The sequence below is a fragment of the Chanos chanos genome, chromosome 3 (genome assembly GCF_902362185.1).
Source record: "Chanos chanos chromosome 3, fChaCha1.1, whole genome shotgun sequence".
NCBI classification, from domain to species: Eukaryota; Metazoa; Chordata; class Actinopteri; order Gonorynchiformes; family Chanidae; genus Chanos; species Chanos chanos.
Genome location: NC_044497.1, coordinates 24,837,481 through 24,862,541, shown reverse-complemented (window position 1 = coordinate 24,862,541; position 25,061 = coordinate 24,837,481). Strand labels below are relative to the sequence as shown.

The window sequence follows — 25,061 nt, the reverse complement described above, 5'->3', positions numbered from 1 at the left end:
GATAAGTGCTTTGTAATCTATAAAACACACTTATGTTGTTTTTAAAGTGGATTTGACTTTCTAACTATTTATTTATTTCCTCTGGTATGGTCAGCAAGACCACTTTTTTGTTGTTTAAATCTGTAAATGTTAGTCCTCTGTGAATTATTCACTCAATGTGCCAGGCCGTGTGTGTTTGAGTTCGTGGCTCCAGTGTTTCTATTCAGATTTCAGGTTCTAGATTTGAATGAGAATTTTTGCACTGTACATTAATCCAGTGGTAGTACTGTTCTGCTCCAAGGTTGTTTTTTTTTTTGCTTGGTTGATTTCATGAGAATGTCCAAATGGCTAAATCCTAATTTTATATTTCAGCCTCACCCTAAGGGCTATCTGTCTAATGAGTCCAATAAAAGTGGGCGGGGCCAAACCCTAAGCGCCCTGTAGCACCGTGTGCTCCACGAAAAGAATGTCACCTGGCCACAACCCGTCTTGTTTCTCCGCAATACTGCACTGTTATCCAAAAGCAGAGCTTTATTATTTCGGCAAACTTCAGTTACATTTTCAGGCAAGGCTCACAGAGTGAGCCAAAGATATATAGAGCTATGAGCAGCTGAAGTCCTGCAGGCCAGTCCCAGGGTTGTTCAGGGGGTTATTGAAAGGCTAATAGCCATGGTATGTTGAAAATGAAAAGCACCAGTGATTCTCAAACATGCCATAGGGCAGAATGTTGCAGTCTAGCTCATGACCGTAACATCTGTGTTATGATGTAAATCTGCAGAAAGTGCTTCTTTTTCCAGCTTACAAATACCAAACATGCACAACTTATATGTAAGGAGAAATTTACAGACATTTTCACTTTTACTCATTGTTACTTGACCAAACAAGTCCACAAAGATGTGGTCAGTGAACAGTCCATTAACACTGACCACTTCAGTCAAGTCATTTTGTGGAGGACATTTGGTGACGTGTAAAATGAGACTTGGCAAAATGTACTAGCATTAGTATACACAATTTGCATTAAAGATTAAGTTAAAGAAAAAGAAAAGGAAAAAAAAACCTAACAAAAAAGCAATTTCTTTTTATTTGTACCAGTAACTATTCTGTAGATATGACTGTTAAAACATATTAGGTGATGTCTATGATATTACCTGTATTTGGAAGCACAACAGCAAGCTTTTATACGGTGCAGTATGTTTTTGGCATGAATGATTTCTGACACAGCCCATGTTCCAGCAACTCCTGGGTTTATTTTTACCGTTTGTTTTTTTTTTCCTGGAAATATTTTAAATATCTTTGTCATGTTTACAGAAGACTTTATGACAAAATTATTAATATATGTGTACATTTTTTATGTTAAGGTGCTATCTGGTTCCACAAAAGCCATAAACATATTTCCACAATCATTAAATAACATCTTTTAGCTGTCATCACTCATGTAACTTAATAAAATCTTTCATATAGTTTTTCTTGTCTTTAGTGTGTTGGTTTTGGTTCTAATTTTGTCCTTACATTTGACCCGGTTTGTTAAGATCTAATGCCCCTTGTGGCCAAACGTGGAACATAAACTTAAGTGGTTTTGATTTTTTTTCTTCACTGTTGTTGACAAAAAGTTTGTGAGGCTACGAGAGGTGCTTATATTGGCAATGCTTCAAACAATATAAAATTTGCATCCACTGACATGGAAAAATAACAGATAGATAGATAGATAGATAGATAGATAACCTTCATCTTTCAACAACAAAACGCTTACATGCAATGGTAATGAATAAGTTTCACATGTACCGAGGAAAGTTTTGACAAAAGACCAGACTGATTCAGTACACTTAATACTTCAAATTGGCTAGCAGAGTCACACAATATTGATATTTTAGTCAGATATGAATTTTTCATGTGCTCAACTCAACACAATGCCACAAGTTTTTCTCAGGAAGAAATAAATTGGAACTAAAGCCAATGAACATCACTGTGTGTTCTGAGAAAGAACATTAGCATGACCTCAAGAATTTGTCATAGAGTGTTCTTAATGCACTCCTCCTAGCTTTATTAGGTTGGTTTAAACACAAAAATATCACAGACTACTCTAGAAGCCAGCTTACAAAACACAATCTGACTATCTGAAAAGAACACACCATCATGGCTCACAATGGATTTCAATACACATCTTTGGCAAAAAGATACTCCATTAAAATAATTCAATCCACCTAGTTATAAAATCCATTAAAAAATAAAAAACGATGATTAAAGCATCAATAAGAGCATGACTATGCTGAATGTTGTCAATATTTAAAGCAAGAGGATCAGGGAAGTCACACATTTGGGAGAGGTTAAGAGCTGAAGCAATGCCCTTACTGAAACACACAGGGCCCTGTAACCATGACTCATTAAAAGGATGTTGCTTAAGTGTGCAAAACTGTCACACTCCACAGTCAGTATTAATGTGTGTGAGTTCAAATGGAATTTCCGTAAGAGACCTGCTTTGAGGAAAATACAATAAGAAAATAAGAAAGTAATGAGTACAAATTACTTTATTGACAAAATACTGTTGCTATGGTAATAAACAATCCTTTTTAAATATATCTGCAAATTCAAACCCCTTTCTCGACACTTCAGCGCTCTGTGGAAAGAACATAGGTGTAGCAGAACATGAAGAAAAACTACATATTTGTGCAGGTGCCAAGACGGGTTTGTTATGCCTGCTTGATGAACCCATTAAGTCAACACCATGATGTACACAGCCCTGTGTGCCCTGTAAAACAGCTCTTTTAACAGCTAATTTATTCAACTTGGGCGGAGTTCGCAGCCTCAAAAACAAACAAATAAACAAACAAACAAGAACATCTGGGTAAAACTGCATGTCAGTGCTCGGATGGTGATCAGCTTGCATTCCAGCACTAATGGAGCTCAAAGCTCCTCCAGTCCACGGTGAAACCTGATCTTCAGCTTGATCTGAGTCTGAAAACAGTTATGAGGTCCAGCAGTTTAGTCTCCTTTCTTTCACATCTTCAAACCACAACAACACGGGAACCTGTTGGGAAAACCTCACTGTGTTAACATGGAAACCAAACTTCACAGTTCAAATACTTGCCCCTCACATGCTTACCTATGAATGTCATTTACAACTGGTCTAGCCTACAGCCAAGAGAAAGACTGGGGAAAAAACTGAGGGATAGATAGACTTATCACATTCTCAGTGTTGGAGTTACAGGGATTACAGGAGATGGCCAAGCTCTAACCTTACATAGCAAGACTCCCAAAGCCTGGAAACTATGAGAGGACAAATCAATTTTTTTTGTAACTTTAGCTATTTAAATGGAGTCACTTATTAGATGGTTGCGACTGGTCTATGGTTACCCTGACCAGATCAAGCAGTCACATTTAACAGTCTCCCCAGTATATCCACATCAATATCATTTCATCCTGCTTCTGTCGCAGAAGGCGAAGAAATCATAAATCTTTGTATACAACACATTCATTTTAAAAAACTTTTCACCTTTTCTGACATGTCACAAGTAAATCAAACAAACAATGCTTATTATATATGACTACACATATTGTCCCAGTAAACACCTGCCTCCAGTGCTAACAAGAGTGAGATGTGATGTTTGCAGCGCTGCAGCTCGGGGCTCCCTCCTGAAACAAGTAATCAAGAATAGGCCGAGCGTGTGGGAATCAGCCTATCCTGGATTACTTGAACCAGGCCAGAGCCTTTAACACGCTCTCTGATGAGGTACGGCAATAACCAGCTGTAGATCTTTAAAGATGTATGATTAGCAGCAAATGAAAAAATTCATCAACAAATTACAGACTACTTTGGTGAATCCACAGCAAGAAACAATTACAAAAAAAGTAAAGTAAAGAAAAGAAAAACAAACCTACTCCAAACTCTGTCTTTCATTAAGTTTTATCTGAATAGGTTTTTCCTTTTTTTCCTCTCTCAAATCTAAACCTCAGCAATTCCATCTCTGTCCAGTAGAGGGCCTACATAATCCATGCTTCAGTATAAACATCCACAATCTGTTCGAAGGCATATCAGATCTGGAAGGTTTCAGGGAGGTTGGTACATAACACAGCCCCTCTGACAGGGATATACTTACATTCTCACGTACACAAACAGGCATTTCACAGCCGGGCTTACCTGACGTGTGAATCTCTCCATTCTGTTTTCACAGGAAGGCTGAGATCTGCTTTCGCTAATGGGCTGAGGAAGGAAATCAGAGCGGATGCACATTAAACATAATTATGAGCACTTTCAACCTTACACTGCAATGTGAACACAATACGTCATGAAATAAAGGCAGAGAAGGAATGACATGAGTGTTTGGGTCTTTTTCTTCATCAGCTCGATGTCAAAGGACATGGCTTCACTGCTGATGTACTGCAGCCTGGAGGATATTTTGTTTAATGAGATTCCTCTTATGTTTTACTGTAGCACTACAGTGAAAGGGAATCTCACCTGAATGGAGCTGAGGACCAGGGTCCCATCTCGCCCCATTTATGACCAAACAAATCTGCCAATAGGTCCCACGCTGGTGGAGGACAGCATCCCAGGAACTGCAGGGTCGCCAGAGGTCAACAACAGGTCATCAACAGGGGTCATGTGCAACATCCTGCCCAATCTGGATTCAACATTTTAATAAATCAACACAGAAAGAAGTTGCATGCATTTCTAATTCGTAATGGTTTTAGAGAAATCTGCTCCACAACTTGTGGAGACAAAACCAGGATGTGACTATTACGTACATTTCTGGTGTTGCCCAAAGTCAACCCTACAACAGCTAACATGTAAAACAAGTGGCCAATGGTAGTTAGCTCTGTTCAGTTCTGTTCTGGTCTGGTGAGCCTCTGCCCTTCAGTGGTTTGCTAATGACAGAAAAGGCAAGACAAAGGCAATGCAACCACACCAGTCTTCCTCACACGACTCTTCCTCAAGAGATACAACCGAGTCCACAATGAGGGGATATTACCCATATAATTAATTGAACGTATTTAAGAGTGAGCAAAAGATTTCAAGTATGAGAAGAAAAATGAGTTTTCTGCTTTCTTTGCGTGTAGCTCTATGTTAAGGTGACTTTTTATACAACTTTGGCATCTGAGAGTATGATACTCTGTTTTTTTGTTTTGTTTTGTTTTTTAGATAAATATTCAGTTAGAAGAGTGCATTAATGTAACGAGACAGAAAATAGGAAGATACCTGGGAAGTGGGTCTCTTGTCCTTGAATCATAGCAAGGCATCTTGGGAAGGCAGCGGTGGCTGTTGATCATCTTGTGCTTATAAATAGCTGTTGAGTTTTTAGGGGATGTTTCAACTTGCAAGTGTTTAGGACAAAGGATTATTCCTGTTCCTGTGAGAGATGAAAAAAATCAGAAATATACTGGATATATAAATACAGACAGTGAAGAATCTCAGTGTCTTAGTTCTACATATATAGAGAAAGAGAGAACTAAGACTTTACAGTCAACACTGCTCCCAGTAGACCACACACACCCAAATCTTGCTTATTTTTACTGAGGCTCCTTGCTATTGCGCTATCCCCTTTGCTGCTGTAACACTGCAAATTTCCCTGTTTGTGGGACTAATAAAGGATTATCTTACATATGTTTGTTTGTTGGTTTATTACTTATTTAATCAAAAGTGTAAATGAAACAGAAAGAAAAGCTGTTATTAAAATCCCTTTTTGTGAAATGACATCAGCCCATTGACATCTTTAAAACTGTATAACTAAATACAGTATGCATGTGTGGTACTGACAGTCATGTCTGAAGTTTGGAAGCCGAATTTTTATAATCAATTTATATCAGGACCTGGTTTAGAAAAACATTCAAAAATCATTACTTCCAACCACTGTCCACATGTTAAACACATATTACCCTCAGGTTTAGTGTTTATTAATGCAATTATTCCCAACACTACTACAAAACAAAAACAAAATAAAAAAAAAAACATGTTTTCCTCATTCATAGAGGCTGTTGCAGACATTAGAAATGGCCTGCTTAACTCAGACATCCTTCTCCAGAGATGGCACAGGCTGCCTGAAAAATCTGTTTTTAATGAAGCTGCTGGCCACGGCTGGTACATGTTATATAATCGTAGAGGGCGGGAAAGCCCACACATTTCTGCCGTAAGTACAGCGCAGAAAACACAGACACACAGAGAGGGGGAGAAAGAGAGAGAGAGAGCTTGCTCCCAGCCCTCTCATCACAGGAGAGTCTGGACTGGACTGAGCCCCTAGGCCAAACACACGCCATAAACATTGCATACAGACTATGACACCACCAGTGTTTTCAAAACATCTGCGACAAAAGCTTCACAAGGCATGCTGACTCCTTCCCCGCTGGAATCTGCACTGCTACGAGTGCGCACAGCTCTCAGTTATGTCAATCTCTGTTTGTTTGGCGTTCAACAGAAACGAGAAACTGTCAGGACGCGCCTGCTGAATGAAAAGGAATGCATGCAGCCTATGTTTTATTTAAATTTAAAAAAAACAACAACAACAAACATCTCCAGTCATTCTCAGGCTTTAATTTCGCTCTAAATGTTCAGGTTTTACTGTATTTTCACAGGCTGTGGAGGAATAAACGACAGGAAGAGATGACATGCGTTTAGAAACACGTGTGTATTCTCTCTTCTGCTTTCTATAGACTGGGGGGCTTATGCAGCCATAGGAATCATGTTATGTAACACACAAACCCAGGGCGCACTGGAAAGAGGATGAAGAGAAAATGGCAGACTGTGTCATCTTTCAGCATGACTGTATTTATCTATGTGTACGTTCACTGATAAAGCTCCACTAACAAAAGGGCACAGGAAATGGAAGGGAGAGAAAGAGGATGTGCCCTGAGATCATACAGACTGAATGGTTTGCTTTATTCTCCACACACACAGATTGAAGGACATTACACAAGCTTTCTGTGAATGCTGGGAGGGAGGGGTCTGGGAGCTGGTTTTGATGGTACACCAGTTGAAGAACATTCTGAGGTTCTGCTAGGAGCACATGCCTGTCGTTTTCACAATTTTTCTTTATTTTGTGGCAAAAACATTTTGTTACATTCAGACAATATAGGTGTGGTGAAAGAGTTAATTAAGTCATTAAATATGGCTACGAAGAACCATTGACTGTTGTGTCATAATATCCATAACTACCTCTTCAGAGCAGTCACTGCAGTTTTATGTAAAGAACAACTGTGTACCTCCTACTGAGATTGTACAAATCAGTAAATTTTCAGAATGTGTCAAAGTAGCTGCAACGTGCTTTATCACATCTTCCTACTGGCCACACAAAATCCAAACGTGATACAAGGTCTTACAAAAGTGACAACAGATGCAGGTTCTTTAAAAAAAACTAAAAACTTCAGTGTCAGATGTTTGGATAAAAACTCATGCACTAGTAACTTTGAACCATAAACCACACCTCAGGAAGTACAATGAAAGGAAATTAAACAAAAGGAAACACTGGAATGCAAAACAAAATCAAACAAAACAAACAAAACAAAAAAGAAGGCAAGCTATTGCTTTACAGGATGGTCTATATGCAATGTTTTCTTCTTAATAATTCCCCCAACCATGACGTAAAATCGATACTGCTATTCTGTTTCACTAAACAGTTCTCCTTCACTACTGGCCTAAACAATGTCCTGGAGGAGACTATGTAAATGTGTACTCTCACATCAGCACTCTGAACTGAGGATGTCACAGTCTGTAGAGATGATTTAAACAAACGTGCTGTTGGAAAAGCAACAACTCTGATCTCTTTGTCGATAAGGTTATAGGTACTGGATAGGCTCCATAAGAAGCAATAGCTGTTCTATTCTGCTTGTCTCATTAATAAAGTGCAAGATTTATCAAGTGTCTTCTTGTCTTGTGATGGTCTTTATTAACACGTTTAATCATGATTACTGAAAGAAAAAAAAAAAAACAAGTTGTAACGTTACACATTACCACGTTACCAAGACTAGTCACGCTATATCCCATGAATGCCTGTTTTCAAAATTATGAGAAGAACCTGTGACGAAAACAGACAGATGTGTTCTTGCGTACACCCTTAAAATAAAATATAACGATTTTTACACTCACAAAATATATACGACTTTTGCCCGTGAAATTCAGATTTGTCATGAAAGGGCATATGATAAATTACATATTTTTTAATCCTACGGTCAGAAGCTTAAGTTCAACAAATATACTAAATTAAAATTCTTTGTCATCCATTACGCTGACAAACCTCAAATAGTCTGACATTACGCCAGTGATGAGCAATTTCACGAACAATCAGACCTACAGAAGAATTGTAACAACTTAAGCTTCATAACACTATTTTATTGCGTAGCCTATAGGTAAGACACTTAATAACTGTTGCTGGAAAACATTTTTGACTAGGCTCCACCAGACTATAAACAAAAAACGTAAATGAATTTGCTTAAGAGTTTTAAGACATTAACCTAAAGACGTGTTCACCAACAATATGCAATTTATCGTGTCACTATATTATGGCCAACAAATAAAAGGGAGCCCAGACTTACACATTAAATCGTGTTGAATGAGATCGTCAAGGTAAAAAAAAAAAAACTCCGTTAAAAACAGTAGGCAAATCGCGGATGCACAGGCTGCTCCATGCTTTCATCTTCTGTGTTATTAAGTGAAAAAGGAAACGTATATATGGGGTAAGGGGCGAATCAGAAGGGACGAATCGTCTAAACTCCACAAGGTTTAAATGAAACAATGATTTTGGCAGTATTTTGACACTTAAAGAATGAAATAACGGCTCTTTGTAACAGAAGGATGCTACACTCCAATTCTATATAGGTCATTGCAACGCACGCAGAACATACGCACGATATTCATAAATTTGTAACGCAGGGGCCATTTAGTATAACGTCAATAATAAGAGCTTTTTTAAATAAATGTGTAGATTTATCTACAAAATCAACATCTTCAGTATTTCTGAATAAATACAGTACAGCTGAAACGGAATAAAAGAGATGCTTTCTCTGTAGGATGTTCACAAATCCTGCACAGTTCCAACCTTTCTCATGTCTAATGTGTTTATTTCAAGAACAGAGAGGCGACAATACTAGTGTCGCGTTCAATGGGCAGTAGATGGAGGGCGTGTGCGAAGGGGTGTGTGTTTGTACATTCCACCGCGGCACCTTGCAATTCTTCGGTTAAACTACGCTCGGTTTTTATCGTAAAAAGCGCTATTTGGTCTTTCACATAGTGTACATCAATATCCGATTTGAAGTTATATAACGATAAACACATTTTGCTTGACAGTATGTTACAGAATCTACACGCGAAAGATTTCAATAGCTCTCTGAGTGACATCTCATAATTCGAGTGACATTTTGTTTTAATACATCTGGAGGTTGAACAGTTATATTTTTCCTGACAGGAGCTCTGTGTATTCGTGAACAGTTTGCAGCGAATACTAGATGTAAAATATTCGCTACTAAAAGGGAACCATAAACACAAACAACAACAGCAACAACAACATCGACGACGACGACGACAACACAGTTGGTCTACAGCAGCCAATCAAAAGCTTGCACCACAGGGGGAACGGTTAAGCACATCATTTAAAAATTTCGTAAAAAATATAAATTACGTCAGATATTCTTCCAAAAGCGAGAATGTGATTCTACAAGCGATGTTTCAAATTTATGAAAACAATTTCAGACTGCTATGCTCAGCTACTGCGATTAAATGCTGTCTTTCCATAAAAAAGAGAGACAGGGGTAAACCATTTCATTAAATTGCAAAGTCGACAAATCTTGGAAGCGTCGAAACATGAACAACGGTGGTTTCGCTTAATTATGTTCAGGACAACCAGAGGAAAACCTTCAATACAACTATGCAACACTGCATGCGCAGTTATGACTATATAATAGCCGCGTTGCCTCACATACACGCCTAATCGGCTACAACAAGCACATCTGTCAAATTTTCAAAGCTCGAGTCAAACCTAAGATTCTATCAAAAAGCTTCCGAAGCAGAATCAGAGTGTGATGTGCACTGACTCCAAATGACAAAAAGACATAACGATTTCACTCGTGTGAGTGCGTACCTGTAACTGTCGACAGCTGAATATGCTCCTTCTGCACTTGAGTGGTGACAGAACTTTCCATCTAACGCACGAACAGGCTTGGAGATTAAGCCAGTTCTCCAAACCGAAATAGGTGGTCCACATTTGGCTACACTGGTTGGCAGCGATCCTCAAGAAGACCAATTTTCCTCCTGGCGTAATTTTTTTCTTTCCTTTTTTGACAAAAATAACAATTATTCAGTTTTGATATTTATTTATTCCCGCCCTTCATTCTTATTCAAATGGGAGGGGCATGACATTTTGTTTTGTTCTCTTATTAGTTATTCTCTTGGCTACGCGTCTCAGTTTACTTTATCGCTTGTATATTTATGCACAACCCCCTCCTGCCTAGGCAAAGCCCTCACTTGTACTCCAGCAACATGGAGAATCCAGGCGAAAGAGGGAAAACAACCGAGGACATGGGGCAAGTGGGCGGTTTCAAGTTCCCCTTACTATGGATAAACAACCCACTGAAATTGGTATATGTGCCCAAAGAAATACAAAACAAGTTAGTAGAATTTTCATAAATCTAAAATTAATGTATATTGAAAGAAGAAAATCCATATTACGACGCTTGTATATTATTTATACGTACATTGTTTTGCTTCTGCTCGACCCTCATGGGCGCCTTGAAACAGCTGGTCGTCTCGGATTGGACCACTAGGAAGTGGGAGTTACCGAAACATTCTTCTCTACTCTGCACACTCCACACTGAAAACATTCCAGTGCTGGTTTTGTCGCAAGTCATGAGCCCGATGTGGTAGTCACCATAAAGTCGTTACAGTGTAAGATTTCTTTCAATTACTGAGAAACTTTAGGCAGGCGATAAACAACTGGCCCTCTAAGGTTGCTTCCTATAATGATGATGATATTATTATGATCGTAATGATGCTGATAAGGATGCTGATAATGATGACGATTATTATTATTACAATTATTATTATTATTATTATTATTATAAATAGTTACTATGTTGTATTTTAGGTGTGATTTTGTTTTGGTAAACTAATTCAATTCTTGTTATATCGCTCTCTCTCTCTCTCTCTCTCTCTCTATATATATATATATTTTTTTTTTTTACCCTGACAAGTAATAAAATGATTAAATTTAGGCTAGATCAGACTAGACTAATCATTATACATCTATGAAATGCTGAAATTTGAATTTTTGAAATTTCAGTAGTCATAAACATTACGATCCCTAATGGTGTCACAAGCATCGTTAGCGAGTTTTTCCTTGCCTCTGTTGCCCAGGGCTTGCTCACTAGGGGTTTAGGGTATAGACTGACCTCTATTAAGCTGCTTTGAGATCATTTTTGATTTTAAGAACCACTACACAAATAAACTTGAATTGGAGCATAACCAGGCCAACAATCAACCAGTGCAGTAATGACATAAGAGTGTGTTGACCGGTGAACTAGTGTGAGAGAAAGAGACAGACAGAGAGAGAGAGAGAAAGGAAGGGGTGAAAAGAAAGTCATAAGACACCTGTCTTATGCTTAATGTATAAGAAAAGATGGCTCAGCACAGCATTTCTCAGGACAAAACCTGACAAAGCCCAACTTAACCACAGGGACTGCTCTTTAGGGAGGCAAAATCTGGAGCTTAAAAAAAAAAAAAAGTAAAATGTTAACCAATTGTTCTGTTCACAGATTATTTTATTATCAAGAATACTTCACTCTGAATGTAAATCTTTTTCCATCATTTGTTTAATTCTGTAAGTATAATATCCTGGATCAACCTGAACTCGGTCAGACAGCAAATTCCAAAATTAAAATTGAAATAATTCACAATTTAGTTCAGTGGCGGAATACAGGCAGTGCAGGGTAATAGAGGACAGCAGTACTCTCTAACACACTGACCGTTTCAGCCAAGCCACACGGCATTTCACAATCACTGATGGTACCAGAAAACTTATGAATGTCTCTGAATATTATTTTAAGATACTTGTTTAAGACCCAGTTTAGTCTTGATAATAAGAACATGTTGAGATACTCAGTAAAATGCTAGTATTTAACACAGTGATGTTTAAAGCTTTAAAGAGTTCACATGAACTGCTTTTTATTCATGATTATTTCTCTCTTTTTATTCTCATTTTTTTAAATGACTATGCGTGTCTCTGTCATTTTGCTCAAAACTGCACATACACGTGCACTGCTGCACAGCAGATTCAACCAAGTGTATATGGAAGATGCAGGAGATTCACCACACTTTAGGGAGGAAGAAAAAGGTGTACACATAGATCAAGACAGAATCAGTGAAGGGCAGATGGCAGATAAATATTGCCATATTGCCATAATGCCATTAATTAACATAGTTTATAAAAGAAAATACAACATGATGTTAGTTTAATCTTTTTTTCTGTTTCTTTTCTCTTTTTTTCCTCACCAGAACTAATCGTCTGTTGACAGAGGGTGCCGTGATCTCTGCACAAAGTACCCCCGTCCTCCCAGGATTCAAAACCAATGGAAAATTTGGGGAAACCTTGAGCCTGGAGCCAGAGGGTATGTGTTCAAAACGATGAGGATGATGGATGAAGGCACGTAGAGTGGTATGCGAACGTTTCGGAGCATGAATGGCGGAGAAGGCTTACACAATGAAGTTGTATGCCTTCATCTGAACTGAAAACACAGCTCCACCACAAACCAACACACAAGTAATCACAGAGCTCTTATTTACATTCCCAGCTTTAGAAATGTCCAAACTGTATGGACCCACAGTCATTACTAAAATTAGCATGAATGGGAGAATCCCTCGCCCCCAAAAAAACCCCAAAACAAAACAAAACAAACAAACAAACAAACAAAAAACTCGTTGTTTTGCTCTTCCTCTCAGCCATGGGTTCTCTGTTCAAAGAAGCATTTTTCTTGTTTGAAATGGACTTTGCCATTCTGATACCATACAGCGTTAGCTCTAGCTTTAGCTTCTTGCTAAAGGAAATTATCCCCAGATAAGCTCTAATCGTAAGAGTCTGAAATAAACCTAAAGGGAAGGATGGAATTGACCCAGCGCCGAAGTGTTTTTTTTTTTTTTTAACTCTAATTGCATTTTAATAATCATTGACATGGTAAACCCTGTTTAAGTCTCACTGACTCATTCTACAGACATTCAACCATATGTGTCAATGGTCACCTCAGTCCTCCTCCCTTGTCTCTGCACTCTAATTTAACTTGTCCACTTATATACTTTTATTTCTAGCATGTCACTGAGTACTCACTGTTGAGTGCAAGAAAAAAAGAGAAGAATAAAAAGTAAACCTCCTGAAAGTAAACTTGAACTATGTTCAAGCCATCAGACCATGGGCACATTTTTGTCAAGTATATATTACTTTTACATGAGGACTTCTACATTATGTCTACGAGTAAAATGCTCAGAGATGGGCTGTAAAACATGGATTTTGTTAATGCTATTAATAATTTGCTTCTTTTATTTTTCGTTTCTCTGTCAAACCCAAATTATTGTGCACATTTACTGCATGTTCATCTCTCAGTGAGTAGTAACTCAGTGACAGCCACAGAAAAATAATGTTTTAGACGCATTTCCCACCTAGACAGTTCTTCACTTTCAATGATGAAATCATTACTGGGCAAATGTTTACAAATGAGTTCATTTTTATTCCAGTTCACCTTACAATTCACCTTGTCTTATATGTAAAAGTTCACATGCCAGTAACAGTTTAACAACTAAGACGTGCAAAAGCGAAAGCAGGTACGCGCACACACACACACACACACAGATGCGAACCAACACATGTAAATCCAACAACAGGCCGATTCCGACCCACCCAGTCTTAGTGACGTACAGACCATGCACCCGCTGACCCGCAGCCGGACGACTCGGCGTTAATGAGAGACTTACTCAGATTGGCCAAATCTGAGGTTTGTGCAGGGCTCACACTCAAGTCTGGAGCCATGTGATTTGCAGGAAGGGGAAGAAGACCCCCACCCACCGTCAATATCTCCCACCCCCACCAGCCCACCCTCCCAGCCCATCCAGTGCTGCTGCTGCCCCTGAGTGGCCTCTGCTAGCCTCTGTTTCCAGGAAAGGGGCCTTGTGGACAGCTAGTGGGGCCTACGTCGGGGGTGGGGGGTCGGCTCATTGAGAAAAACAAAAACACGGAGGTGGGGTGGGGTGGGGGGTGGGGGTTGGAAGAGTCTCCTTACATAACTGCAGTCTTGAAAAAGTTTCCTCAGCAGTCATCATGCTAAAAAACCCGTCTGTCTGCTCTCACTGTACTGAGCCACACCCTAACCCGGTTCGTAGAGCACAGTGAAGGAGCCAAGCACTTCTTTGAGCGGACAGGGGAATCTACTGTCACACCGTGTATTCAGACACGTTAAGGGTGCTCCATGTGTTTTACACATTCTTCCAAAGCACCAGAGCAGTAGTGATGGCAATGAAATGCATGTGTTTGACAGCCCGGTTTAATTGGGGCATTGGTCTACAAGGAAACAGAAGCTTCAGAAGCTGTTTTTGTTCGTTTGTTTGTTTGTTTTTGTTTTGTTTTTTTGTTTTTTTAAATGATGCCATATAGGAAGTATATCAGACTGTTGTATTCTCAGAGTGCAGATGCATGATTTGTGCTGGAGACATGACATGACTCAAGCTTTGCATACTGTTAAGCTCCTTTCCATTGTTTTAGTGCCACCTTGTGGCCAAAACAGGAAGATGGTTTCTGTAAAATCATTTGAGAACTGTTGAGATTAATAATAATAAAAAAACCCTAAATATACCATTTTAAATAATAGATCATTTAATAAAAACTGTTAAATATATTATAAATATATTTAAAATATATAATTAAAATACCATTAACAATGTCTTGTACCATTAACCACATTTTTCATTCTTTCAGTTGACTGTATACTGAAATATGATTTGTATGGCAGAGACAGGACTCTTCATCTGTAAAAATTACTCTGCAGTTTTCAGTCCTCCATAATTGTGCACATGTATGTGCTTTCAAAGCTTTTCTGCATGCTTTTTGTGTTTTCTTTTCTTTTTTTGGGTGGGGGGGTGACTTGCTCTATTCTACTCATTTTCCAGGTGCAGGCCAAATCAGACACATGTATCAAAATCTGTCAAAACAAAGGAATGATTCAGCTCCATATACAAGGCTTATGAAATGTAAACAGCATCAGTAACAACATCACGCTTCAGAATACAGAGGCCCTGTTGTTCTGAGGTCTTAAAAACTACCAGACTTTGAACTCACCCATTTTCACTTATCTTAAACAGAACACTTTTTTTAGGTATGTTCAGAGGCTTTGGTTTTGGATGTTGAAACTATATAAATAGTTGGTTTAGGAGTCAAAGCATATTTACTGACATCTAACGTAAACATGTTTTTCTGTTTGCATTTCTGATGATTTGTTCTCCAGCTGCATGACATGTCGGGTGTACCACCTGGCTGCTCCTCCCAGACTAATTCACAGAGGAACACCTTATACAGTGGTGCTTTTCATCATTCCCAGCAGTAGTCTTCTCCCCTGCCACTTTCTGAAAATTGTTATTTGTCAAGTATTGTGTCACAGATCGTTTTGTCACTAACACTACCACTGGATATATAAAGGAGAAACAAGAAAGATCTAGCACCTCTGTTACGTTTCTCTTAAAAATCAGTCAATCCTAAACCAATCCAAGCTCAAGGTGGCGTCTTGCTAAATTGCCATCTTCCAAAGAGAGGTGTTTTAAATCAGCCATGTCTTTGAGTGCAGTTAGATACAATCCTGACCACCATATCCAGATCCCACAAAGACAGTTAGTTCATGGGCCCCCAATGAACCTAATAAATGTTTGGAAAATCTCTTGGGAAAATGTGTGGCCGTGGACATCTACACCCTATCTGCTTATAGAGTAGATGCACCACTGCCTATCTCAGACAGAGGCGGTGAGACATGCAGAACTGTTCGGCTGCATGTCCATAAGTTATGCTGTGCTGACTCTATAATACAACAGTTGGTTATGTGCCTTAACAGGAAAACAATGCCTTAGCCTTGCCAATTACTGTAGACTACCAATAGATTTTGAAGCCAGGGCTGATCTCTGGGAGATCTCTCCTGTGGTCCTCAGTGAGGGAGAAAATGATGTTTGGAGACAGTGGCATCAGGCAAATGGCAAACATCCGCACACACGTCCACAAACGAATGAGTGAAACATGAGGGGAATCATTAGTTCATTGAGTCTGAGGATGTCACTGAACTTTATCCCACGTAAAAAAAAAAAAAATCTAGACTGCCCTGTATGTTCTCCACTGAATGACTGACTATACTGCAGCTCTTGCCGCATCCTCCCTTAGACGGACAGTGTCTTTGCCTTGGTTCTGAGCACAGTTCATAGCTGAGCTACACATGGGTTCACGGGTATACAACAGAAGATCAAGTGTTGGCCTGAGAAGACAGAAGGAACCAAGTTTATGTAAGCTACCACTGTGGGGCTGTTATGTTGCCACTGTAAGAAAGTGACAACCCATTAATACACAATGTCATCGGCTAAGACAGAAACTACACTCAGTGCGTTTTCCTTCACACGCAGCTCATGCTGTCCTGAGGGGGATGAAACAGTGAGTCTGTGTATTCATACGTGAATACCTCACCAGCAGAATGGAATCAGTTGCCTGGAGTCTCATGTCTCAGTTCAGCAGGGTTATTCTGGCTGTTCCCAAACTGAAAAGCAGGTATTGTTTCAGCTTCCCTCAAAGGAGAGTGTGTCATCCTCCTGCACAGGTGGGAGTCTCGTGTTTCAGACTGAGACAGCACTGCCATCATGAATGTTGACGTAAACAATGCCACAAATCAGGTGCGAGGACCTCCAGAACAGAAAAACACTACAACATGCATTTTATTACAGACACAGGAAAACAGTCAATACCACAGCAAGTGTTACTCTTTCTACTTACTGTTTAAGTAGGCTCCTGTTTTCTTTCATATGTGATTATTAATAGTTGCATATTATATATAATTATATTATGATATATAATAATAATATGATAAAAATTTAATTATTATAATAATAGTAAGTAATGGGAAGATATTGCACACAATTTGACATCTGTAACACAGGGTTAACAAGAGTTTTTCACCCATTGCACAGGGTTCTGATGAAGAGAAAAAAATAATTTTCTTCTGTGTTATGCATTAATAAATCATCCCAGGATCAGACATATTTTTACTTGCTAAGAAGCAATTTTTTCTAGATAGATCTGAGTACCACCTTCCCTGTTAGATCCGACTGAGATTACACTGACTGTGACTGAAGGCAGAGAAATGCCACAGTGAAAGAAAACTACATTTATCACCCTAAACAGGCTGGTGTGTGAGGTGAAAAAACAAAATGTGGCAGATGTGATGATCAGAGAACATCACAGACAACACAACTGACAGGAAATTTATATATACATATATATTGTATTATTTTCATGAATGGTCTGCGATACAAAGAACTGGAGAGCTCGGAGACATTCAGCAGCCCAAACTGACTTAATAACAAAATACAATATGAAATCTGCTTCAGAATTTCACTTCCTTTGTGTTATTTCCACAGGTTGAATGTCAAATACTGTCAGCAGATCAGCTGTGTACAGGCAGCGTGGCCAAAGCATATTGTATATATTACGATACTAACATAAATTCAGTTAAGGAGCACATCTCTTTAATGAAAATCAATAACACAAGACAGCACTGAGGATAGTACCACCACATTACTGTCACTCATTCCAAATTCACACAACATCCTCTCACACAGTCATCTAGTTTATAATCCACTTCTCTGTAACATTTATAATACCATACATAATGAACGGAGAGTAAAAGACCCATGGTCCCTGATTTAACGCTCAGTGCAGCTCTGAAGAGAGAACAACATCACCGCTCACTAATGATATGCTCTCAACACAGAGCCGCTCACATTTGGATGCTGAATTATAAATATTAAATAAATAAACTCGTCTTTTCTATGTATAATAAAGGACCTCTAACTTCTGATATGGCATCACTGCAAGATTGTCTATTTTTTTGTTTTTGTCTCCTAAAAAACAAAATATGAATGGATTTGAATAACCTAGACCTGTGAGGGTTTCAGCACACTGATGGCAATACATCAAAATCAATTAAAATCATTCCTAACTTTGACAAAAAATATAGTATTTACAACAATGAAAAATCTTATTATCAGCCTCAAAAGGCCTTAAATATGTATTAATCCAGACCCTTAAATGTAGCCACATACAGGCTCCAGGAGGGCAGTTGGACAGGACGGAGGGAAAAGGGAGAAAAGGGTGAAGGACACTTCAATGAGAATAGTTTAGCTATGAGGTGAATTAGAAACATGAGTGAGTTGCACAGGTCTAATCGAATCATTTGTCCTGAATGGTTTGTTAATGTTACAGACAACTGACTAACCTTTGATCTTTTTGAGAGACAGTTCCACAGCCGAAGATGTGAATTCATGTAAAGAAAAACAACAATAATAAAACAAAACAAAAACACAAAAGACTATCACCCCTAACTCATTTAAACTCCTACAGTATATATGTTAGAGCAAAATTATTTACATTAGTCCCCTGCTGAACTGCTTGAGCCCACCGGCCCCCCCTCCTCCCACTATACTATATAGAAACCACAAAGCCATTGGCCCCCCATCCCATTCTAAATTCTTCATATACATACATTTCCATAATTATTAACATTCAAATTATATTCAGATTAAATGAAAAGTGACATAGCCTTTTTTAGAATGCACTAAAAGCAGATACAATGTACATGTACGGGGAAAAAAAAAAGCTTGCATCGGAAAACAGAAGGCAGACTGTGGCAGAAGGGGTAGATCATGTGACATTACCAAAGACAAACCCCCAAACAGCCTTTGTAGGTCTTAGATACAGAGAGAGGCAGAGATAACTTTTCTGGACTTGTTGTTTTTTTTACAGCTTAAATATATGTACAAACAGACTGGTCATTCCAGTCTGCTGGCAGCCATATCAGCCCACAGACCTACTGGGATTCCCCAGGGCTCTCTGATTGGCTGCTGGGCCAGGTTGTGCCTTTCCAGACCAGGCAGAGAGGACGCTCAGAATTCCTCGTGAACGTTGCGAGCGTAGTCCATGAGCTTGCTCCCGGTGAAGTACTCGCTGTACTTAAGGATCTCCTCCAGCTCCAGGTTACGGTTCTGGTTCTCATCGGCCACGGCGATCATCTGCCTGGCTTCGTTTAGGGCGTTGTACTCATTCATGGGATCCATGTACTCCTGTGAGAGTGACAGAAGACAAGAGCTGAGTGCTTATCTCATTGCGCTTTTAATTAAACAAACACACACACACACACACACACACAGATATATATATATATATATATATATATATATATATATATATATATATAAAACTCAGCTGACTAGGCTCAAGATTCAGTCAGTACTTTACAATCACTGGCCAGATGTACACATTTGCTCAAAGGAAAAGACAGAAGGTGCTTACATTTAAATTCATTAAGGTTAGACTTAGACTACTTTTATTGTCATTTCCACATATGCATGCCTCATACATAGAGAGGAACGAGATTGCGTTACACAAGGACCACAGTGCCACATAAAACAAATAACAAATAAATACCACATAAACCAATAAATAACGCACAATAAATACTGAGGCTAAACCCCCCACCCCCCCCCCCCCCAAAAAACCCCAAGAAGTATTGAGTAATAAACATGACAACAGAAAGAACTGAGTAAAAACAGAAAGTACTGAGTAAGAACAGAAAGTACTGGGTAAAGAACAGAAAGTACTGAGTAAAAGAAAGTACTGAGTAAAGGGTAAAACTTCTACATCATACAATAAAAAAACCCCCCCCAAAAAACTAAAACCTACATATTACAAACCTAGACATAAACAAGCACACCTGACACGGACAGTGAATTACTGGCAACAGCATTGGCATTGTGCAGGTAGGTGAGTTGTTTGGGGTGTTAGTGCAGTTGAACAACTTACCCGGCTCAGAGGGAAACAGCACATCAGCAGTGAGCCAACCATGCTTGAGCTTTGAACCTTCCAGTTGCTAGGGCAACTCCCTAACCTTTATGCCCCCACTGTCATTTCACAGCTATGACCCCACACCCCCCACAGAAAGCTCACCTCCAGTTCTTCCATGGTCACAATGCCATCGCGGTTGGCGTCGATGACGTCCTCAAACTCCTTCTTCCTCTCGCGTACCCAGTCGTCATCGATGTCCTGAGCCTGCTGGTTCTCCACAGTGCCCATGGGCAGAGAGATGAACTCAGACAGGGTCAGCCTCTTATCACCATCCTGATCTGGAAAACAACATTTGTAATCTGTTTTATCTTTTTTTGCCCAAGTGTAATTCGGTTTTATCAAAACTTGGAATCAGATACGCTCATAATTATAAAATAAAATGATCTCTGATTTTTCCTGATAAAAAACCTGTATTTTTATTCCTGTTTGGAAAATGTTTTTCTTTCATTTTAAATGTGCATTAAAACCATTCTTCATTTGCCCTGAAGCAGAAGAAAAAAAACGGATTTAGAAGAACAGTCGCATTGCTTTGCAGGAGGAGGGATTTTGGGAGCGTACCGAGATCTCTGACAATCTCTTTGACCATGTACTTGAGCATGCCGCGGCTGTGCTCTGGGTGGAGGAAGGAGAGGAACTCCTCCTCGTTCAGAAGCTGGTCTGCAGGGGGGTTATCTGCCTGAAACCAGCGGTCCTTCAAACTCTCCAGCACCTCCTGGGCTGTGGAGGAACCAGTAACACGGTTAACCAAACACAGTAAAACACAGCAGACATGAGGGGATCCTTCAGCAACAGCCAAGTCAACTCATTAATGATTAACACAGAGGTCATAATATTTGACGGTTGAGAAGATTCTAAGTTGCTGGGCCACGGCTGAATGTGAGGAAAACGTAATTTCCTACATGTGTATACATTTGCGTTCAGTATTATGGCATGAATGAGATTACAACACAAACTTACAGCCAAACCATAAGACAGCATTAGGAATGTGTTTAACCTTTAAGCATCACCATTAGGTGCAAGGAGGAGGGAAGAAAAAGCAGCACGCAAAACACATTTGGTTTGTGATTGAGGAACTTCAGTTTGTCTTCACTGACTCGCCAATGCTACAGTTTAAAACTTAGATAGATTAAAAACATTACTTATAATACTTATAATATTTAACAATACTTATAACTCCTTATTCTTGCATGTTATTTGTTCTCTTTTCTTTAAGCCCACAGTAATTTCCAAGTAACCAGATTAGCACCATTTCTAACATGACAGCATCATAAGAATGGTGAAAAAAACCCACATGATTACAGATGAAAGGTTTCCTGCTGAAGCAGAAGGCCTACTCGAGCCATATTATAAGCTTTGTTAGTATAAAATACCACCTCAGATCACGCTTTTATTTTGTACACACAGAAAACAAACACGGGAGATTGGAGGCAGACCTGACAGCTGCAGAGGTCAAAACAATAGATCTGACATTAGACCATGCAGACCTGGCCTGTGCAGACCCGTGGGACCAATATGACAGAGAGTCTAATTTGCTTCACACACAGGTCTAGCAATCTTTGGAGGAGCCGCTCTCTCTACAAAGGCCTGGTACAGTGTTAAGCTGTTTCATTCATCTAAGTTAGCTGATGCATCTTCTGTACAATGTGGAGAACACATGTTAACCAAAAAAAAAAATCAGTATTCTTCCTGCTATTTTTTCAGGTCCTAAAAACAAGCTAAAGCATGTTAAATTACATATGGCTAGTGTTGAAGACTTCACTTGGGAGGAGGGGCAGTTTTCTTACGAGATGCATTACACCGTCAAGTTATGGTCAATGGTGACAGAAACCAAAAAAACAAACAAAAAAAACCTGTTTCACTTACTTTCCTCATCCACCTTTAGTTCCTCATTGTTCTTGATCTTTTCAGCAACTTCCTTCTCATTGAAGCCTTTGCTAGCCAGAAACTTTACTCGGTACTCATCCCATGTCACATGTCCTGTGAGAATTACACACATACACAAAAAAAGAAGAAGAAAGAATAGTGACTCAGTTAGAAAGGACTGCTGATAAAGTAGTGGTAAAAGTGCATTTGTAAGGCATATGTGTGAAGAGTTCAGTCTTACAGACAATAATGGGAAATATATCAGTACTAAATATATAACAAAAGAATCTGCTAAGAGATGGAGAGCAAGTCCAGAATGTGTGCTAAAGAAATAACAAAGTTCTCAGAGCAACCACAATGCCATAAGAAAAAAAAAAAACCCACGCAAACAAAACAATGTTGAGTTTGACTTCTTTACCATCTCCATCTGGGTCAACAGCACGGAAGCTGTTTTTGTTTTCTCTGACAGCTTCCTGAAAATGCTCCTCCGTCTTTTGCATGATCCAGCGCTGCATCTCTTTAGCGCTCACGCTCCCGTCCTTATTGAAATCCACTCTGAACACAAAGACACAGAGGGACACGAAAACCATCACATCAGCACAGTCATTCAGCAAACAAACTAATAACAATATATGGACTTGGACCCCATTTTGATGACACAACTGGTTTGAGGGGAATAAAAGTGACATTTTATCTTTATAATATGAACACTAACTCAGGGACACAACAAAGCCTGAATATCAACTAATGAAACTGAGTTACAAACAAATCAACATAAAGGTTATAACTTTTGCAACATCAAACAACAGAAATATTAGGATGTTAGGATGGGTTAAATGCAGAGGCTGGATTTCACCGCTCACTACTCAGTGTGTGTGAATGACAAATAAAGTACTTCTTCTATTATGATAATAAAGAGAAATAATCTGCAGCTAAGTCGATCACTGAACATGGATGAAGAGATGATTAGGATGTCTGGGTTTAACAGGCCCACATATGCAGATGCTAAACTATTCTATAATTTCTCACGTACTCATCCGGTATCAGATTATAAATCTTCAATAAGAATGGTGTGGTGTTCAGGTCTAATCTACACTCTAGAACTGAAACATCCCTGTTTATGGTCTGTAAATTCTGGGCTCTGTTTTGGTGTGGTCTACGCACAGATAAAAGGATAGGCCTATGCTGGAAAGCTTTTAAGTCTTTTAAATCACATTTGTTGGGATATTAACCTAATTTTGAAAATTTAGCAGTAAGGAAAAGAGTAAATATTATCTTGTATGGTCACCATCGCCTTTATTAACACTCAGATGGGGCCTTGTATTTCTGTTCTTTCCAATAGTTTGTGCTTACTGATGTATATCATACTCCTTTTACGAAACTCAACATACGATACAACCAAACACATAGGCTTTTCTTCTATTTGGGTTGGACACGTTTTACCAACTCAGAGCTGAAGTGACAGGATAAGCCAGAAACAGATGAACTGCAGTCAACAACCACTGGTCTCATTAAACCCTTTCACTGTAGACAATTAAGAAGAATGTCAAACTGCAGCAGACTAAGTGAAATCTAGCTGAAATGAAAGTAAAACTGATCCAAGAGACGTACTTTGTAAAGATATCAATTAATTTCTTCCTGTTTCTTCTAGGTTCAGAGTCTTCCTCGAATTCTTCCATGTCCTTGCCCAAAAACACTTCCTGATGAAAGTCCTTATTGAGGTGTCCATCCATTTCCATCTTTACTCCATTGAGATGGTCCGGCGGCAGGATTTCGTTATCCTCTTTGCTGTCTTGATTTTTGTCTTTGAGCGCCGACATGTTCGCCGGGCGCGTGTGCACTTTCACGACGAGAAGCACACAGAGGGCAAGGGATGCAGTCCAGAGGTGTCCGCACCGAGCTCGTCTCTGGTTTGCCATGGCCTCCCGTTTCGACCACAAGCCCAGACAGGTGAAAGATGAAACTGTCGGAGGGGGAAAACGCTATTAACTCACCCTCCTGATTCGGTTACAAGGCTTTTCCTGTAGACTGAATAATAAGCTGACATACAAGCTACGAATTCACAACCATAACAAGTACAATTACACAAATATGGCCATAATTAACTATACTTAGCTCGGGCATTAATATAAAGCTAGCGTTATCTCTCGGTAGACTGACCTTTCCCTTTCTCTTAAAAGCACTGACCGACGCATTTTTGTATCTACACAGCTGCCAATGATGGCATTAAGGCCAAACTGTAATGACACAGCGATCGCTGATGAATGACGAATGTAGTTGATAAGTTCGCTGATAGTTTCCTACACATTAGTATTCACACTGGATGTTAGCTAGACGCTACGTAGCAAACCTTTGCTAACACACACCTACAAAACGTAATACTATAGTTAGATTACAAAATGTTATACCCGACAAAATCTGACATTACCAATGCAGTCGATTGGACAAACAGACACACAGCGGACCAAAGTAAGTGTCGGTGACTGCTATGCATTTCGTTATGACCCACCTGTTCGTTTAACTTGTACCGTTGGCTGACAATTTTGTATGACAAATTTCAAAGAGATCTGTCTGTTAAGTGGCTAGCTGGTTCGATGCGGTTTGCGTGTACACTGTACGTCGACCGACATCAAACTGTCAGCTTTACGGGTCGAATAGTTCCTGTACACGTGTCCGTACGGGAAGAATGTAGGGCATAAACCTATCTCTGTCTCCTAAAGCTACATCAACAAACTCAACAGGGCTGAGATCAGATATGTGAAGACATCGCTAATAAGGATCTTTGAAAATGGCCGAACGGGCGAAGACTTTTAATTTTTAAAATAAAAGTCCCAGTTGGCAATAGCTGTCGAACACAGGTTCATAAGAAAATTGTATCATTGTAGCATCATGAGATGTGTAATAATTATTTACATTGTATAATACTGTAATTATTATAGATATTGTAGCAATTGATGAAATGTGTTACGAAGCATTTGTATGTTCACGGGAAATGTTAGTGAACATTTGTGATCAGAATTCAGAATGTGTGGCGGAAACACACATTCATCATTTTGGTACAGATGGACAACGGATATTTAGTGTGTGGGCTACTTTGTCATTTAAATGACTGATTTAAAT

At 39.2% G+C, this 25,061-nt stretch overlaps 1 protein-coding gene and 1 long non-coding RNA gene across 2 annotated transcripts; both read right to left on the bottom strand.

Moving 5' to 3' along the window:
• Positions 1 to 1,686: 1,686 nt before the first annotated feature.
• LOC115808597 (uncharacterized) lies at positions 1,687 to 10,422 on the bottom strand. Its single transcript, XR_004025213.1, has 5 exons — positions 10,038 to 10,422; positions 5,171 to 5,321; positions 4,433 to 4,530; positions 4,115 to 4,177; positions 1,687 to 3,004 (listed from the first exon to the last, which is right to left on the bottom strand). It is a non-coding gene; the product is annotated as an uncharacterized LOC115808597 (long non-coding RNA).
• A 7,260-nt stretch (positions 10,423 to 17,682) lies between these two features.
• Positions 17,683 to 24,626, bottom strand: sdf4 (stromal cell derived factor 4). The gene is made up of 7 exons (XM_030768780.1): positions 24,451 to 24,626; positions 23,553 to 23,904; positions 22,360 to 22,496; positions 21,942 to 22,055; positions 20,637 to 20,795; positions 20,181 to 20,356; positions 17,683 to 19,297 (listed from the first exon to the last, which is right to left on the bottom strand). The coding sequence occupies exons 2-7, from the start codon at positions 23,858 to 23,860 to the stop codon at positions 19,121 to 19,123; spliced, it is 1,071 nt and encodes a 356-aa protein (XP_030624640.1). The 5' UTR covers positions 23,861 to 23,904; positions 24,451 to 24,626; the 3' UTR covers positions 17,683 to 19,120.
• Positions 24,627 to 25,061: the final 435 nt, after the last annotated feature.

What these genes read in the sequence shown, in the direction of transcription:
- sdf4 (XM_030768780.1), bottom strand. Translation starts at nt 23,860, where the DNA reads ATGGCAAACCAGAGACGAGCTCGGTGCGGACACCTCTGGACTGCATCC. An exon ending in ACTAAAGGTGGATGAGGAAA is followed by an intron (nt 20,796 to 21,941) that starts GTAAGTGAAACA and finishes GTTCCTCCACAG; the next exon opens with CCCAGGAGGTGCTGGAGAGT. An exon ending in AGAGATTGTCAGAGATCTCG is followed by an intron (nt 20,357 to 20,636) that starts GTACGCTCCCAA and finishes GTTGTTTTCCAG; the next exon opens with ATCAGGATGGTGATAAGAGG.